The sequence below is a fragment of the Temnothorax nylanderi genome, unplaced genomic scaffold, assembly GCF_030848795.1.
Source record: "Temnothorax nylanderi isolate EJ_2023f unplaced genomic scaffold, tnyl_v1.0 TNYL_tig0205_pilon, whole genome shotgun sequence".
NCBI classification, from domain to species: Eukaryota; Metazoa; Arthropoda; class Insecta; order Hymenoptera; family Formicidae; genus Temnothorax; species Temnothorax nylanderi.
In genome coordinates this window covers 210,541-230,538 of record NW_027249267.1, presented here as the reverse complement: position 1 = coordinate 230,538, position 19,998 = coordinate 210,541, and the positions used below count along the sequence as shown (strand labels likewise).

General features: G+C 39.7%; 2 protein-coding genes across 2 annotated transcripts in view; one reads left to right on the top strand and one right to left on the bottom strand.

Moving 5' to 3' along the window:
- Window positions 1-19,998, top strand: part of LOC139779019 (uncharacterized) — an 83,426-nt gene that overhangs the window by 9,017 nt on the left and 54,411 nt on the right. The window lies entirely within an intron of this gene.
- LOC139778998 (uncharacterized) lies at window positions 15,963-19,820 on the bottom strand. Its single transcript, XM_071717194.1, has 3 exons — window positions 19,355-19,820; window positions 18,956-19,270; window positions 15,963-18,331 (listed from the first exon to the last, which is right to left on the bottom strand). Exons 1-3 carry the CDS (start codon window positions 19,488-19,490, stop codon window positions 15,963-15,965), a joined length of 2,820 nt encoding a protein of 939 aa, XP_071573295.1. The 5' UTR covers window positions 19,491-19,820.

The following is a 19,998-nucleotide window of genomic DNA, read 5'->3' as shown; positions in this document are numbered from 1 at the left end:
TTTACTGCATTTAAAAATTGTTTTAAAAGTAAAAATATTCCATTAACAAATATTGTTGGTATGGCTTCCGATAATGCTTTTGTAATGATTGGAAATCGAAATTCTTTTGTAAGCCGATTAAAAAAAGAGGTACCGGCCCTCATAGTATTAAAATGTATATGCCATACCACCGCGCTTATTTCTAGTAAAGCTTGTTCTAAATTGCCGGATTCATGTGAAAATTTACTACATGCAGTTACTACTTACATCTGTGGCAGTGCAAAAAGATCTGCAAATCTGCGTGAATTTCAAAAATTTTTTAACGTAGAGACTCGTAAAATATTAAAGTTATCAGGTACTAGATGGCTTAGTTTACATAAATGTGTAGTGAGACTTCTCGATAACTGGGAAGTATTAAAAAATTTTTTCTTACTCGAAGTTACAGAAACTAAAAATAAATCGGCTGAAACAATTTTTGATTTGTTAAATAATGATATAATAAAAGCATATTTTTTATTTTTAAAATACTCTTTAAATTTTTTCAATAGTTTTAACGCTTTATATTAATCCAGGAATGTTTTAATACATAGATTGTCTGAGAATTGCGAGCAGCTAATGAAGCAGATAGGGCAAAATTTTCTTTTACCTGTAGCTTTGCGTGATATTTCTTCAAATTTAACTCAGGATAATTTTTTACCTTTGAACGAAATATATGTAGGCCCGGAATGCGAAATATTCTTGAAACATCTAACATCAGAATTTGTAAAAGAAATAAAATTAACATTTCTAAATTATTATATTACGGCAACCGATGAAATGATAAAATGTTTACCATTTAATGATTTACTTCTCCGCGGTTTAAAATTTTTAGATCCAAAATTTGCATTATACGACGAAGCAAGAAGTGTGATTAGAAATCTCATTGACGTCGCTATGTCTTTTGGGAATTTTGATGTTAGAGCTTTGGCTTTAGAATGGGGACCATCAATGTTTAGCGACGCGGATAAGGATATTTTGGCCAAATTAGAAATAGATGACATGTGGAAAAAGATTTTTGAAACCAAAAATTTTAGTAACGAACCAATGTTTCCAAACTTGGAAAAATTAGTACATGCAGCTCTTTCACTGCCTCATTCTCAAGCTGAAAGAATATTTTCCATTGTTACGGATGTAAAGAATAAAAAGAGAAATCGAATTAACACTGAAAATGTTAATGCTATTTGTAAAGTACGGTCAAGCTTTCAGGCTCAAAATATAAATTGTTATAATTTTCAAGTGAATTCGAGCCATTTAGACCTACATAATTCTAGAAATTTATACACTTATAATAAAAATACAGATAAAGATAAAGATACAAATAAAGATATAGATACGGATAAAGAAAACTTACAATTAGAGACTTAAAATTGTCCTTTACCAAATTTATTGCAATGACATAATTTACGTAGGGTAGACCGGGGCACGTTGTCACACGGGGCACGTTGTCACATCGGCTTTATTTAAAAAACTAATAACCATAGGGCAGCACCCGTCATTCCCAAAACGTGTTAGTGTATGCCCATCTTTGGTGTGTTTACAGTGTTGAGATTGCTCCAGCCGTGTTGACGTAAAATCAACTTGAAAGTTTTTTGCGACCGTAAGTAAAATTTTATTGTCTAATATTCAACGTACTGGACATGAAGCTTATGTTTTTTCAGAATAGACCTTTATATTATCTTAAAGTATGTACTTTTACCTACCGCGTGCAATACCTAACCTTATGAATATCTCAAACGTGTCGGCCATGAGGCTGTTTGGAGTAAAAAAATGCCCTCGGGGCACGTTGTCACGAATTTTAATGTCATAGGTGCAATTGGAATATGGTGCGCTCCTACAAACGGAAAACTGCGAGAGCCGCAGTAGTCGATCTAGAAGTAATTCGTCTTGCTGTTAACGATCAATAAGTTGCGCATTCGAGTGGAATTCTTGTATTTAGATTAAGACGAAAACTTCGTGCTTTTTGTACTTTTTTGAAATAAAATAAATGTTTCTGTGAAGGATTTTACTTTTTTACATTGCAGCGCACTATAATATATTGATATTTACGTTGAATACAGTTTGGATAACATTTTGCATGCAATTACATTTGATGTGACAACGTGCCCCGGTCACGGGGCACGTTGTCACAAGCGACCTGTCGTTATTTATTGTTATGTAACAACTGTAGAGTAACAATCACACAAAATTCGATACTGTCCAATTGAAGCTGAGGGTTTACTCGAAATTTGGGCATATCACAGTACTCTCAAATATTGAATGTAAAAAATACAAAAAATATTGAAAAAAATGTGTGACAACGTGCCCCGGTCTACCCTATATGTTTTATGCCTTTTTTAAATATAAATTTAAAAAATTGAAATTTTAATTGAAATTGTTTTTTAAATATTTTGTACTGGTTGTTTTGCTCATTATTAGAATTTGTTATTTTTAAATAATTTCGGTACTTTTTTTATTCCGCATTAACCTTTAATATAATATTTACGTCTTAGTGCATCTTAAAAATAAGCATGTGCAATATTCTTTTTTTTCTTACTTGAATTTATATTAATTATTTTTTTTCTTATAGTATAAATTTATTTTATTAATATATATTTTGAGGTTTTTTGTGATAAATGTACATTATTTATTGCTTTTATTTTTATTAAAAGATATATTTTTTGTTTTATTATTTTTATATTTTATGTTTTATGTTTTATGTTTATTAATTAATTATGTAAATCGATCTATTAATTTTTATTTATTTTTTATTTTATTTCCTTATTTTATAAACTTATTTTTTTATGTAATTTTGGATCAATTTGGATTAATCTGCTAGTTGTTTTAGAAAGACTCCCACATAGTCCTGCCAGTTTTGCCGCGATAATATTTAAATAATTTATAATATTTTGTAATTTATGTATTGTATTTATGTATTCTATTTATATATTGTATTTATATATTGTATTTATATATTGTATTTATATATCGTATTTATATATTGTATTTATTTATTTGTATTTGTTCGAATACTGGTTTTCTGCAGTTTTCCTTATCCTTGCAACAAATGTTGGTATTTATGTAATAAGTCGGCTGCAGACGCAAAACATTAATAAAGTTTATTATTACTCATTTATTATCATAAACTGTATTGTTTGATCGATAAAAACCTTTATATCATCTCCTTTATATTTCCTATTTCTTTCCCGTGACAAGTCCCCCGGGCCCTGACCCGCCTTTTAGTTTGCGAACTTATGTACGTTACTACTAGGTAAAGCGCATATGCGTTACTGCGCATGCGTCAGATATCCCACGATCTGTGATCACTGGTTCAGGGACGGCGCTGAGAGCTGTACCTATTAAAAAATGTCCCGGTGTAAGAGCCACTAGATCCTCTGGATCGTCAGAGAGAGGGGACAAGGGTCTCGAATTGAGACACGCCTCTATTTGCGCCAGAAAGGTGGAGAGTTTCTCGTAGGTCAGGGTGGCGTCTCCAATCACTCTCCGTAGATGATGCTTCGTTGATTTAACCGCTGCCTCCCATATGCCTCCAAAATGCGGTGCTAAAGGTGGGTTGAACCGCCATTGCACACCGTCGTTTGCAAGTGTATTCGCAATGCTGGAATCCCTGATAGTGTCATGAAACAGAGCTCGTAAATGAGCATCCGCTCCGATAAAGTTAGTCCTCTGGTCGCTGTACAGAGCCGTACACAAACCTCGTCTGGATACGAAGCTCTTGTAGACTACTATGAATGCTTCCGCGGTGTAATCTGATGCCACCTTCAGATGCACCGCTTGTGTGCTGAGACACACGAAGATGATCAGGAATCCTTTGTACGCTTTCTGACCCCGACCTTTAGTTGTTCTCAGCAGGATCGGTCCTGCGTAATCCACTCCTGTATGAGTGAATGGTCGTGAAGCCCGCACCCTTGGGTGCGGAAGGTCTCTCATTAATGGGTGTAGAGAAGCCGCCCGCCAAAGCACACACTGCACACAGCGGTGAAATGTGCGCTTCACCAACATCCGTCCGCCTGAAATCCAAAAGCGTTGTCTTAATAAACCAAGCGTAAGCTGTACACAGCCGTGTAAAGCTCGACGATGGTAGGCGTCCACGATGAGGTTTGTCAGGTGAGAACGCCTTGGTAGAGAGAGGCACTAGGTGCCTTTCGTCTCTGCTTAGAATGGCGTGCTTCAGCCGCCCGCCGACACGAAGTATGCCCTCCTCGTCCATGATAGGGTGCATTTTTAAGAGGTTGCTCCGCCTCGGCAACTCCTGATCACGTGCCAATGCTCGCAGCTTGTCTGCAAACCATGCCTCCTGCACGGCACGGGTCCACCTCTGCTCCGCATCCTCGAGTTCCTGAGGCGTCAATGTTCCTGTAACAAACTGTTTCTGACGAGATTGCAGAATATTGAGCCATCGTAGGCCCCATGCTGTAACGCGCAGCAAGCGCTGGAATCCAGAGAATCGGAGAAGAGTCGGATCTTCCTCCGGTTCTTTTAATACAATGTGTACGTGCGTCCGCTGCTCAGGCAAGTCCTCGATCTCTTCCGGTAAGGTCTGGCTGTAGAGCTCGTCTCCAGATTTAAGCCAGATCGGTCTTTGCCACCACAGATGATGCTGAAGTAACTCGCTGGGCGAGAGTCTTCGCGAGGGTACCTAAGTGGGGTACCTAAGTCGTTTACAGACGATTCCGAGTCTCGACATCGAACTCGCGAAACTCATGTTCGACCGTTAGACGCCGTGCCGTCGTAAGCGGTGAGATCCCGACGACGGGCAGAGGCGCCGTACGGCAAACCGGGCTCGTGCGACGACCGGGCCCGCGAGGACCGGCCGCCTAGTAGTGTGTCACATTGTTTTGAGCCTTTCGACTCACGAGACTCCTAGAGATATCATTGCCACCTTTGACTAGAGAGGATACGGCCTTAGAGGCGTTCGCGAATCCAATCAGCTGGATTTTCCTCGCTCGAAAGGTGATGCCAAATCGCGTCAGGAAGAGCTCTCTGTATTTCAGCAACTCGGTTTGCCACATACGTTTTCCATTTTGACTGGTGGCCTTGTATCCAGGCTAGGGCCACCTTAAAGTCAGACCAGATATGTTTTTTTGCGCCTGATAGGTCCAATGTTTCTTCACATCCTCGATGATCTTAACCAACAATGCAGCAGCGCATAGTTCCAGGCAAGGGAGCGATACTTGGCAAAGCGGGGCCACCCGAGTCTTCGCCTGCAGCAGAGATACCTTACTCTGGTAGTCGTTATGTGTGACCTTTAGATAAGCCACTGCTGCAATAGCCCGTTCTGATGCGTCTGTGAATCCGTGAATCTCCATCCTGAGATTCTCTCCACCGGTGTTGAGCCAGCGCGGCATCCGCAGTCCCTCGAGCAAGAGAAGCTCCCTGCGGAACAGTTGCCACGCGCGGTGGTCCTCAGGGCGCAAAGGTTGGTCCCATTCAATTCGTTGTAGCCACAACAATTGTATCAGAATCTTGGCTCGTACCACCACTGGTGCAAGCCATCATAGCGGATCGAAGAGACGCACCGTCTCTGAAAGCACAATTCGTTTAGTAATGTTTCCTTCTCCGTAAGGATGTACCTTAAATGCAAAGACATCGAGACGAGGGCGCCATTGGATGCTTAAAGTCGAGTGGCCGACGTCAGGTTCCCACTCTCGCAAGCCTTGAGATTGTCCTCCGGAATATTTCGCAAGAGCTCCTCGTCATGAGCGGCCCATTTGCTCAATGGAAAGCCGCCCGCCGTGCAGATCTCGATCAGCTGATCTCGCACGCCTCGTGCACTCTCCTTGGAATCATCTCCTGCGAAGATGTCGTCGACATATGCGTCACGGTCCAAAACAGCCGCCCCTAGGAGGGAAGCGGTGTCCTTCGTCCGCTGCAAACTGATGCAGTGTCCGAATTACGAGGTACGGCGCACATGAGAGGCCGTACGTCACAGTGTTGAGGCGATATTCTTGAATCGCCTCGGTGCGGTCCTTCCTCCAAAGAATTCGTTGAAGATCCCGTTCGTCGGGATGTACCAAGATTTGTCGATACATCTTGGCGATGTCTGTCACCATCACAAACCGATCCCGTCGCCATCGCGTTAGAATGGTGCCCAGAGCAAGCAACAGATTAAGCCCCGTGTATAGGTGTCTGTTCAAAGAGTCGCCTGAGGTTAACTGTGCCGAACCATTAAAGACAACTCGTATCTTGACCTCGTCTCCGGCAGCTTTCAGGACTCCATGGTGTGGTAGGTAACAGGTGCGCGCCTGATTTAGCTTGCCACTCTGCGGCACGGCGGTCATATGCTGCAACACTTCATAATCTTTAGAAAGTTAGCATATAATGCATAGAGCCTTCCGTCAGACTCGAATTTTCGCTCCATGCTTTTGAGTACTCTCTCCGCTATTCGTCTTGTCTCGCCTAGACAAGGTAGAGTTGGTGCGACTGGCAGGCGCACCATATATCGCCCATCTTCTGTCCGGCAGTGCGTCCGCTTGAAGAGATCGTCGCACTGTTGTTCGGTCTCCATGAGAAGTAACGGAGCTCGCGTCGGCTCCTCCTCTTCCCAGAACCGCCTCACAAAAGCGCTTAAATCCTCACCAACTAAGCAGTGGTGAGAGATGGCTGGAACCCGCTGCCCAGCATCCTTGACGACACCCGAGAGGATCCATCCTAGAGTGGTCCTCTGCGCCACGGGTGTACAGCTCCCTTTTCCGCACTCCGTCTTCCAAAATTGCTGCGTAGACGTCCGCGCCCAATAGAATCTCCACAGGATCCCTGGCTCGGAAGTCAGGATCTGCCAACTGCAGATCGTCGAGGTGAGGCTACGCCGCCTTCCCCCAATCAATGCGTCCTCTTTAAATTGTTATGCGAGGTAACACCAATGCGGTTACCCAAATTGCCGCCTCGGTTGCCTGCGATGTAACCTTGAGATCGACCTTGCCCTTTGATGACCCCGTCTTGTTGCCACCTACTCCAAAGATGACGATAGAGGCGGGAGAGCGAGGAAGATGTAGACGCTGCACGAGCGACTCAGCGACCAGTGAGACCTCGGAACCTGAGTCTATAAAAGCACGTGCAGAAACTTGATTTCCATACCTGTCCGTTATGGAAATGCGAGCTGTCGCGAGGAAGATGACCGCTCGATTTCCACCGAACTTTCTCGCATGCAGTGAGGAGGTGGATGCCCCTGTGGCATCGTTCCTACGCTGACAAACTTCGTGGATTGAAGTGTGATGCCGCTCATCACATACTCCACACGTCTTCCTTGACGGGCACGAAGAAATAAAGTGCTCACCGAAGCAGTTGTAGCAAAGGCCCTTGCTCTCTACAAACTCCTTTTTGTCCGTTGGTGACTTCTCCTGAAACATGCCGCAACATGTAATGTAATGCTCCTTCTCGCACAAGGAACACTTTCCGCTTCCAGGTTGCCTCCGTGCTGGCTAAGCCCGCCTCGCTTGCGGGTTGCCACCGTTTGACCCCGTGGTCGTACTCGGCGCGTTCGACTTCTGCGCGAGGTGTGTCCGCCTCGTTTGTGGATTAATACCGTTCGCCCTGCTGGTCGTGCTCGATTCACTACTATTCGGATGAAAAGCCTCTAAGGCTCGTAGACGACACTCCATAAAGATGGAGATTCAGTGGAATCGCTTATGCTATTCTCCCACTCGCACTTGGAGCTGGGATCTAGTAATTCCACTAAGATGTGCACGAATAAATCACTGCTGTTGTTGATAGGACGCCCGATACTCTCTAATGAACTGACGGTCTGAATCATCGTATGCAACAATCGTCTCAAGCCCGGAACTGACTCATCTTTCAATTTCGGTAGCGCGGTCAAGGTTGAAAAGCATGCTCTTACCAATAATCTTTTATTGTCATAACGTTCAGTCAGCAAAGTCACCGCCCTCAGATAGTTATCTGCGGTTGTTGGTCGGTTCTTCAGTAATATTCTGCCTTTTCAAGCACGACTTCAAATAGTAGAGCTTCTCCACGCGGGACAGCCCGGTGTCCTTATCGATTATCGAAGCGAAAAGATCCTTGAACGAGGACCATTCATCGTACCTGCCGGTAAAGGTGGGCAATTGAATCCGTGGCAACAACTTCCGAGGAGTGCCTTCTCCCTCATGCACTCGTGCTACACTTGCGTCCCCGGGTTGACCACGCAATTTCTTGAGCATATCTGAAAGTATTGCGCGCTGTGTGACGTAAGCTTCTTCAACCACTCCGAAGAAATCTGACTTCGTATAATCATGCTGACTGACTGTGCTCCAAAGGGTAGTGCAGAGCGTGTCGTGAACATTCTCAAACTTTGTCCAATAAGAATCCAAAAGCTTGATTCTCACTTCTAGGCGTTATCTTCGCTTCTCCTAATGACTTTTTCAGGTTCTCCACTACGCGTGCGATGCGTCCGTGGAGCTCGTACTGACTTCTCAGCGCGCCTTCAGCGTCGAGGCTCGTCTTCACGCCTTGTAGGTGTCACTGGTTTCACACACTGACACTAACACTCGCAACGATGATGTGAGATTGCCGGTATACGCTATAAAATCCGGCTCAAAGGACCAGAAATGTTCGCGCGCGTGTTAGCAAGGAAGGGGAAAGTGGGTGAGGAACACGAACACCTGAAGCACTGAAGTAACACAACACTTTATTTACACAGCCAAAGATAATAACGAAACTGAAATAACAGAATTAAACATGTAATTTAGAAACAGATTGAATTTAACTGAAACCGAAAGCGCGGACGTCTTAAAGGGAATCGCTATCGACACTCTCTCGCTCGTCGTGTCAGATTACCCGCGCGTGCACTGACCATTGCAGACATCGACAATGACAAACTGCAAATGGCAGCGCGCCATAAGTTCTGTGGGTTTTTATATGCACACAAAAAACGCGCCAGAGATGATGAGTCCTTAGCAACCGTCAGATGATGAAATAGACGAGTGACTAAGATGCAGGTGGCTGGTTATCTTTCGTTTAGAAAATCAATAATTCAAGGCTGTGCCGGTGAATTACAAAGAACTATTTGACGCAGTGAGAATAAATATCTCGAGCAAGCGAATGCGAAACTGATATGCTGCGGCGACCTTCTCGATAAATATTGTGTTACTCTCTTCAAACTATAACTAACAACATCTCGACAAATTAAGAATATAATATTCAAGAACATTCGTGATCTCGAACATTTGCAATCTCGAACACCGTTAAATCCATCGTACCGCAATTCAAGAAACAAATTCTTAAAGCTGAAACTTTGCTTGAATGGTGTAATTGCCAAATTCTTTAAAATAACATGTAATCATGATGCAAATGGATGAAAATAATGTAAAAATAAGATTTTCCTCTTTTTTATTTTGACCCAAAAAAACAATCGTGTGGAACAACAACACAAATTTATTCTTTACGTTTTTTTTTTGTATTTTTAAGTGTCTTGCATTTAAAAACAATTTGCCAAATAGCTATGAGATTTTTTTTATGGTGGCTACTCTTTGAATATAAAAGTATGGACTGCTAGCAACCTGTGTAAACTATAGCGCGACTACGAAACAACATTAATTCGATATGTTTCGAGATTTAGGCCCCGCCCCGATGACCAAATGCGGGAATTCAAACGTATCAAGGTTATATTCGGTAATTATTTACTTTATTTAAAGCACTTCCGATGACCTTGACCTTGACATATGTTTTCAAGGACCCTGAGTAACTTTTCTCTATAACTTAATCATTGCTCATTGCTTATTTAAAAGTTATAAACAAAAAAGGTTTAAGAAATATAACGGTTTGTGTCAATACTAAGGGAAGTAATTTGCTGATATGTGTATATAGACAGTACACATGTAGGCGAGAGAGGGACTGCCGCTCCTCTCCCGCGGGCAGAGGTAAATGGGCGTGTATCTCGCTTCGCGTGGAAAGTGGATGTTTCTCTGGACAGCATTGTACTTTCCACGCAAAGCAAGGTCTACCCCATCCCACCTCAACCCTGCTTATAAGGTAAAACGAGGTTTATCATTGTTCGGGTTTTCAACTTTCCACGCAAACCATCAAGGTCCACCCCCACCCACCCCCGCCTACATATGTTACTGTCTATACATGTGTTGTACTGTCTATACACATATATCAGCAAATTACTTTTTTTAGTACTGATACAAACTATGAAAACGTATGGAAAGGGTATGCGTGGGGGCAGTAGGTTCCACCTCTCTTACGATTTCCACATACATATTAGTCTGTGCCTTTCAATACTCAAAATAACTGTTATTATGTCTCGAACTTTTTTTGTTCATAACTTTTAAATAAGCAATGAACGACGATTAAGTTATAAGGAAAAGTTACTCAGGGTCATGTCCTTGACAACATATGTCAAGGTCAAGGTCATTGGAGCTGGATCCGTTATTGTGCACTTTTACCTGAAAAATAGTAAATATGTAACTTACTTGACTAATAAACGCGCAAATGAACTGTGCGCAAACAAACTGTGTGCAAATAAACTGTGTGCAAATAAACTGTGTGCAAATGAACTGTGTGCAATTGAACTGTGCACAAACGAACTATGCGCAATTGAAATGTGTGCAATTGAACTGCACGCAATTGAACTGTGCGCAAATCAAATGTGTCCAAACAAACTGTGCGCAATTGAAACGTGTCCAATCGAACGGTGCGCATCTTTATGTGTCTAATAGCATGGTGTGCAATTGTACTATGCGCCAGTGAAGGCTTCTCTAATTTTCAATATACGGTCGTAAATGTGATAAATTATAGCAAATTTATTAATTTTACTGGTAATTGTAACCGAGACATTTTGGTAAAAGTAATAAATCTTTCATTAATTCTGTTTTGGGTAAAAAAGAGTGAATCTATTGTATTCACGCATATACTTTTCCATCCACACAACAGTTGGGTTGAGTTAGGTTAGTTTTTTTTGTGGAGCCCCCCGCAGGAGGGCAAAACCTACGCGTGCATTTCCTCGCATCCGCGCCCCCCCCCCCACTTCCGTATTTGCAGAAATTATTAACACACACAGGCTCACGGTTTAGAACTGATTTAGAATATAATTTGCAATTAGAATACAGCACAGCTCGCGTTACGTTTGTTTGACTTGAAAGTTCAACTTCGAATCTCCTTGGCAACTTGTAAACAATAATTCGTTGTAATCCTCTGAAACTGGATCCAGATTATGCGCGATTCGTGATTCGCGATAGCTCGAAATTTGATCCATTCGATCCATTCAAGCTGTATAATGATTTTACATCTTGCTAATTTTGCTGTGTGGTCTCCATCACATCACAGTTTTACTAGGGATATAGAGAGTAACTGTGCCAAAGTTGGTCCAGATCGGTCAAAGGGTTTAAGAGTGTATAAAGAACAGACATACAGACATTCTATTTTATATATACAGGGTGTCCCTAAATGTTTGGTACTTTTCTCATATTTAGATAGAGCGAGCCAAACTGAGTCAAAAAGTCATGTACTATTTTGCAATTTTTGCAATAGTTGATGAGTTATTAATGATTAAAAATCGCCGTATTGGCCCGGCCCACCGCCAAATCCAAGCGGGCGGCGAGATGCGGCCGCCCCGCGGTCGGCGCGCGGGCAGTTGTTTACTACAAGCGGCGATGATTACGCACGAGCGGCGCGTAACGCCGGGCCCCCGTCCTGAGCGATGATAGTTTCTCGCCTTTTTAAAATAAAAATAAAATTTTTTAACAACATAGAAAAATTTTTTGTGCGTACGTATGTACATACGTGTGTACATGCATACACAGGAAAATATCAATTGTACTGCTTAAAAAAGCGATTACTCAATTTACTTTTTTTCTTTTAGTAAGTAACGGTTGTCTTTAAGAAAGAATATTTTCTTGATAATAGTTAACATGTACAAATTTTAGAAAAAGTCTTTATCATGTACTCGAAAGAAGAATTTATACTCCTTCAAAGATCATAATAAAATTTTATCAAAGAAAAGTCAAAATAATAAATAAAGTAATATCAGGACCCTCGAGATTAAAATAGGAGAAGTCAAGGCTATGAGGGTCAGACGCAGATCACAGTGCGTAATATCAGAAATAACTGATTTATTCGTCGTTTTGATACATTACATTGATCCGTACGTTTCGGCTCAGTTTTGAGCCATCTTCAGCGGTAGTTATAGAAATTAAGTTACACGTTCTCCGTACCGTATGTCAAATCGTGCTTTGTTATAATCCTCGCCGGTGTGTTGACCTACGACATGCCTCTTCTTGCAAGACCTTTCATTGCTGTGCATGTGTCGTGTCGATAAGATCGTCAAGTCTTCTCGCAGAGAGTATTCATTATGTACATGGCTCTGTATTCCACGTTTTTCAGACCGAATGGTGAGTTTCCTAAGGGATCTTTTAATATCTCAACATTAATTGAACAAATTTCCAGATATGGATCAATTGGTCTATGTTTCTGATACTTTGAATCAGTAAACTCACCATACGGTACACTGAGGGAAAAATATTGTAGAATCAACAAAACAATTTTGTTGATTTTTCAATTTATTGATCCAATTATTTATTTCATTGAATTAAGTACACGTCTATTATTTGAACAAAATAAAATAATTGAATTCTGAAAATGGTATCATACAAAATCATTTTTTTTAAGTTAATGATAAATTTTGTTAACTCAATAAAATAATTTTGTTGAACCAAGAACATTAACGTTGTTAAAAATAGTAAATTTATTCAAAGAAATATTTAGTTAATGTTATATTATGTATAATTGATAGTATAAAATATTTAATTAAAAAAAACAAAAAGAACAAAATATTTTGTACAAATATTTTGTTAAGCCAATCAAATCATCTGCTTGGCAACATACAATCTTCCGGTTTTATTAAACCAACAAAATTTTTTTTGAAAAAAATAATTATTTCTCTCAGTGTACGGAGAACGTGTAACTTAACTTCTGTAACTACCGCTGAAGATGGCTCACAGCTGAGCCGAAACGTACGGATCGATGTAATGTATCAAAACGACGAATAAATCAGTTATTTCTGATATTACGCACTGTGATCTGCGTCTGACCCTCATAGCCTTGACTTCTCCTATCAAAATAATTAGCAAATCGAATTTTTGTTTTAATTTTATATTCTTAACTGAAGAACTAAATAATTAGAATTTAGAATATTATGTATTTAAAGTAATATTATCAAGAAAACATTTTTTGTAAAGATCATCGTTACTTAAAAGAAGAGAAAACTGAGTAATTGGTTTTCTTAGCACTAGAATGATATTTTTTTGCGTGTACGTATACGGCACGCCATTTTACTATTTAATACCATCATAAAAATTCTACCAAATTAAATTGATACTCAAAGAAAAAAATTATTATTATGTCTAGACATGCTTATAATTCATCGAATTATTATAAAGCTATAATTAAAAATGCAGAATTACAATTATGTCTAGACAAAATTATTGGAATATTCGCTTGGAACGATACGCGAGACGATGAGATGGGCAGGACACAAACTGTATGAAGTCTTTGTTATATTAGAACTCTTTATTGTATTCACTAGAATATCACACGATACGTCTTGACTTGACAAAGGTCAAGGCTCTTATGCACACGACCGTGACGACCGCACGCAGACAACGACCGCACGTACGCGTGGCGCTCCGAGGTGCGCGCCACACAGGAGCTGCCCTCTCAAGAGGCGGGAGCGCATCGCTCGTTCAAAGCCCGGCTCTCAATACTCCCTCCCTTTGTGCGAGCGATCCGTGATCCTTCTCTAAATTCAGTCCTTATCTGAAACACAACAAGAATCAGTTATCGAGTAAAATTAATCTCTAATTTTGTTTAGACTCTATATTCATTATCTTATCTCTTAGATATGCAAATGCTTCTAAAGGCAAAGGTTTTGTCATAATGTCTGCCAAATTCTCTTTGGTCTCAATCCATTCGACTTTCACCTTCCCTTGATCAACACACTGCTTGATAAAATCTCCATGAGTGTCAGCCATATGTTTTCTGTTTCCAGTTTCTTCTCTCTCTTCTAAGTTTTTCTTTATTTTCTCTAAGTTGTCATCAAACATTTTAAGTTTGTGACTTCCATCCTTCTTAGTGCAGTTTCCTGCTGCTCTGTTATCACACCAGATTGTTGCAGGCAAGAATGTTCTTCCAACAACATACCTAAGTGACTTGTCTAATGAGATTACTTCTTGACAGGCTTCACTCATTGCTAGATACTCCGCTTGACATGTAGAGAGTGTAACATATGTCTGTTTATGACTTCTCCATGCTATCACATCTCCAAATAATTTGATTATATATCCTCCAGTGGATGTAGAATCAATGCAGTCTCTGAAACTAGCGTCTGTCAGTGACTCTAACTCATCTGTTTCACCTCTAAATATTAATCCTCGATTCGCAGTTCCTCTAAGATATCTGAAGACTCTTTTTACATCTTGCCAGTCTTTTTCTGTGGGCTCTAGTTGTCTTCTTGCTAAATAGTTCACTGCAAAAGCGATATCAGGTCGTGTAGCATTCGCCAGATACATTAAGCTTCCTATAGCTTCTCTATAAGGTACTCTTCTAATTTCCTCTCCAATACTCTTTTCTTCCAATTTACTCTTTTTATTTTTATTGCTCACTTTTCTGGTGACCATAGGAGTACTCTGAGGTTTGCATTCATTCATATGAAACTTTTCCAATATGCTCTCAGTATATCTCGTCTGATGAATATACATATATCTTTCTTCTTTGTTTCGCTCTATTGTTATTCCCAGAAAGTTCTTGGGTTCTCCAAGATCCTTCGTCTCAAATATTTCACTCAATTTCTTTTTCATTTTCTCTAATTTCTCCTTGTCATTACTTGCAATTAACATATCGTCTACATAAAGTAGTACGACCACTATTTTGCCTTCTTTCCTCCACGTGAACAGGCATGGCTCATGTAGGTCATTTTCCAATCCAAGTTTCTGAGCCTCTTCTGAAAATCTCTTATACCATCTTTTCGGACTTATCTTCAATCCATACAAAGCTCTATTTAATTTACACACCTTGGTCTTCTTGGTGTTTTCATCCACATCTACTCCGTCTGGAATTTCCATATATATTTCTTCTTCTTCTAGAGTTCCATTCAAGAATGCAGTCTTTACGTCTAATTGACAGGTATATAAATTATACTTGTTTATTATTGCCAGTATAGATTTAACCAATGACAATCTCGAAACCGGTGCATATGTCTCTTTCAGATCATACACGTTTTTGTCTTTACATCCTCTTATCACCAGTCTCGCTTTATATCTGGTTGATCCATCTGCTTCTAATTTTCTCTTGAATACCCATCTTGAATCTATAATGTTAGCTCGTTTACCATCTAACATTTCTGTCGGTCTATTAACAAGCGTCCATACTTGATTGGTTTGCATAGACTCAAGTTCTTCTATTACAGCATTTTTCCAGTTTTCTCTTTTGCTGCTTGTCATCGCCTCTTCATATGTCGAGGGCTCTCTATGTAATGATGCTAGAAGACATCGACTCAATTCATCTTCATTCTCTATATTCTGTTGAATATTTTTCACAGTAGTATAATTAGCAAAGTGTTGTGAGCGCACAACGTATTCACGATAAAGTATGGCACCTGGCAACACCGAGGGCCGGATTACTGGGTAATCCGACCCTAGCGACGAGGACCGATGACGCGAAAGCCAGCACGCGTCGCGGTAATGACCATATATGGTCATTCGGGATATCACCAGCCCGCTAGGACGTTGATCGCGAAGTCAAAATTGCTGACTGCTAAGTCAGCAATGCCGAGGCGATAAAAAGCCCGCCCTTCCAAGGAACGGCGGGCAGTCTAAGAATCGAGAGCGTACCGCGAGTCAACTAAACATTAATTGTAACCCGCAAGTCAGGGTAGTGCAAATCTACAAGTGTATTAATAAAACTATCTTTTATTAAACGCGACTGCAAACTACATATCGCCAGTGTCCTCTCTCCCTCTAATCGGCGGATCCAAAGAACTCGGTGCCGGCCCTGAATCTCCAATTCAAGGCGGCGGCACAACTAATATCTTCTATTAGTCTCCGCACATTAGTATCTCCATTATCTTCTAGTTTTCTTTTGGTTTTACTTCTAGTCATTGGAGTTTCACTTTCCTTTCGTTCGGCCTTCTGCTTCGGTTCATCTAATTGTTTTGTTTGTTTTCTCGGTCTTCCTCTTTTCCTTTTCTCAGGAATCTCTAGTTTCTGTTCTCCCTTTTCCTCGTCTTCTACGAATTCTTTCATCCAATTTTTATTCAAGTCTTTATCATCTTCTATTTGACTGTTTTTATATACATCTTTATATGTTACCTTTTCATTAAATCGGATGTGTCGGGACTCTATGAATTTTCTTGTGCTTGGATGCCAGAGTATATATCCAGTGTCAGTATATCCCACCAACACACCTCTAATAGCTCTCTTATCGTATTTCGACGTAGGCTTTGGTACTCTTGCATATCCAATGCATCCGAATCTCTTTATTTTCTCAAAGTGACAACTCGTTTCTGGTGAAAACTTCTTCAACGGGATCTCGTATTCTATAGTTTTGTGTGGAGATCTGTTGTACGCATGCACAGCAGCGTCAACTGCCAACTCCCACATACTCTTTGGTAATCCCGAGTCGAACATATATGTTCTTACTTTCTCTTGCAACGTTCTGTTGAACCTTTCTGCAACTCCATTATGTTCCGGAGTGTACGGTGGTGCAAATATGGCTTTTATCTTTTCTCTTTTTAATACCTCTTTAAAAGCACCTCCCGTGAATTCCTTGCCTTGATCTGACTTTACGTAGCATAGCTTTTCTTCTTTTCCTAGTAGATTTCTGGCGGATATTAAATATTTCTCTAGAGCCTTTCCCGATTCATCTTTTGTCTTCAGAGAGTAGGCTTTCGCTAATCTAGAATAGTCGTCTATAAAAGTGATTATAAACCTCTTTTGTCCTGGATAGGATGTAGGTTTTATTGGACCCATGATGTCCGTATGTATTACCTGTAGTGGTCTCTGTGCTCTATTTCTGTTTTCTTTAAACGGCAGTTTTGCCATCTTTGCCATTATACAGACTTCACACTCTAATATGGAGTTATCAAACTTAACATTCTCTAGTCTCTTTTCTACTTTTTGTAATTGTCTTAGATAGTTTAACGATGCATGACCTAATCTAACATGCCATAACATTGCCTCATTTATTTTCTCTAATTTCTTTACTTTTTCAATTACTGAGCTTTCACACATTTCTTCTATATTCTCTATTGTCTGTATATCCTCTAACTTAATGACTTGCTCGAGTTCAGTATTGTTATGTTCTATGTTTTCATTCACATTTGCGAGCTCTCCTTCATTCTCCCTCCCAATCGCAGAGCCAACATTATCCCTCTCATCTAACTCTCTCTCCGAAATTGATAATTCATTGGTCTGAATGTTTGCTTGCGATTGTTCAGGAAGCTCACAATGTGGAACAATTTCTGCTCTACATCTATACACAGCACATTCTACATTATCATTATCCTCTATATTATTATTTTTGACCTCAAATTGTATAATCCAATTTGGTTTTTCATAAATTCCTTCAAAAACTATTTTATTTGTCAGTTTATTATAGACCTTGAACAATTTATCATCTAAATAAATACTGAACCTTGCATCAGCCAACTTTCTTAGAGATAGTAAATTTTCGGATACTTCCTTCGTTGCAATTACATTTGTTAATTTAATGACTTTCTTTTCTTTCTCATTTGTTAACAACAAAAGATCTCCTTTACCATCTATTGAAATGTCTGCTAGCTCATTCTTATTCGCGCATTTAATAACTCTATTATTACATTTTTCAAAATTTGACAGAATTATATTCTTATTCACAATATGATCCGTTGCATCCGAATCTACAATGAAATTGACTAACTCTTTCGGACTTTCTCTATCTTCTATTAATTTAACCATGCGTAATTTACCTTCTTCTGATTTTCCTTCTTTTGCTGTCTTCGTTGGTATAGGTTTCTTAGCTGGTTGTATCTTAGTTATTTTCCCTTTGTTATCTACTCTTTTTGTGCCTTTTTGCACAAATCTACCCTTTTTCTTTATATTGTTATTAACGGTTTTGTTTAAATACCTTTTTCCTCTAAATCTGTTCGCCTGGGCTCCGGCATTAGGACAGCTGTCACCCTTGTGGCCTCTAACTTCCTGGCAGTAGTAACAAAACCAGGCCCCTAGTTCTGCTAACGGGCAGTCTTTTGCCATGTGGCCCATCTTGTTGCATCTGTAGCACTTTATTTCATCTGCTGTCATTTCTTTAAGATTCGATTGTCTTCTAATCAAATCTACATTTCTCAGCTCTGGTAAATTAATTGACACAGCCTGATAAAATGCAGATCTAATTTCTTGTTCTGTTAAAGGTACCGCATCTTCACATTATTCATATTCTCTAATTATTGAATCAAAGCGTTCGCAAAAATTACTTACTTTTTCATGTTTTCTCATTTTAATTTGATAGAGTCTAGATCGTACTGATGCATGAGTAACATTTATTTCACTCTTTTTATATCCTCTTAGTTTCTTTAAAATTTCTATCGGTTCTTTTTCATGTAAAATCCTTTTATGATAGCTTTCATCCAAATGATTAATTATTATATCTCTGACTAAACCTTTTCTTTTGGCAATTTTTGACTCGGAAAGATTTTCAGGACTTTCAATACTTGAATCTATTACATCTAATAAATCATTGTTCGTTAACTCAGATTTTAAATAATCCATCCAAAGATCAAAATTGTATTTTTGCGTCAGCTTATATTCTCTTCTAATATGCAACCTTTGATTGTTTAATTCTGCCTCTATAGTGCTTTTAATTGTCTCTAAACTTCTATCTTTTCCGGCGGAACAGACTCTTGCTTCATTTAATTTTCTCTTTTTAGACTCTACTTCTAATTCTTTAACCGTTGTTATATCATTCTGTACTGAACTTTGCGTATTTTTATTGTTTACCTCTAAACGTCTAAGTTTAACTTTTTCTTTCTCTAAGTTTATACGGGAGACTTCCACCATATTCTCCATCATCTCGGTGGCCTTCGTCATTATCTTGTCCAGCATCTGCATCGAATTATCCATTTTTGCGACCAATTTTTCTTGCTTTTCGTATATCATTCTGCTTCCAATTGGTAATATTGGACGGTTCTCTGCCCACGCTTTGGTCACATCTACATTCTCTATGACTTTGGGCAACTTCTTTTTCGGGATTGCACCTCTTCTTTCCGTCTCCTCCTTTTTCTCTTTTTCTTCTATACAAAATTATAAATTACTCTATCTCTAAATTCACATGTATATTGTCCTACTGGATTGTTTTATCTAAAATACTCTCTTACCTCTATCTCTTCTCATTAATTTTACGCTGTCACTTTTTCTCTCTACCACCGTGACCACGCTGCTATCGCTGTCGTAGTCGACCAGCGCATCTTGGCTTTCTTCCTCCACCGGAAGATTCTCTGTCTCTTTTTCCATCTAAATCAGGATTCAAATGTCGATTGAACATTAGCATTCCTCTTTTGACAAGATAAACCAACATTCATATTGACATATAATAATTTAATTTCTATCACTAAACTTCTTTCAGCGATAAAAATTCAATGCTTATGAGGCTATATAGAACGCACTGCAATTCACAATAACCCCAAAGCGAGAAAAACCACCCGCCTCTGCAGGGCTATCCGCACGCGCACACCACTGTCCGTTGCGATCCCCAGCACTGCTGAAAAGATCTATGGGAGCTCGGGTTGATCACGCACGCGTACGGGGCCCATACAAATTTACGCGGCTTCCCTGAACAGTAATCAAGCTACACCGCACAGCAAGTCATGCTCGATCACCGACCCGATACATATCGATTTAAAAAAAAATAAACTCATACAGAGTCATATAGAGTTTTATACATACGCATATCATGTTTACACATATATCGTAATCTAGCCATCTAGCATACGCATACGCCAACATGTATCGTAATCTAGCC

Excerpts from the sequence above, each read along its gene's own strand:
- LOC139778998 (XM_071717194.1), bottom strand. The coding sequence starts at position 19,490 with ATGGAAAAAGAGACAGAGAATCTTCCGGTGGAGGAAGAAAGCCAAGAT. Across the intron at positions 19,271-19,354 it reads ATTAATGAGAAGAGATAGAG|AAGAAAAAGAGAAAAAGGAG; the intron begins GTAAGAGAGTAT and ends AATTTTGTATAG. Across the intron at positions 18,332-18,955 it reads AAACAATAAAAATACGCAAA|AGCTGAGAAATGTAGATTTG; the intron begins GTTCAGTACAGA and ends TTAATTTACCAG.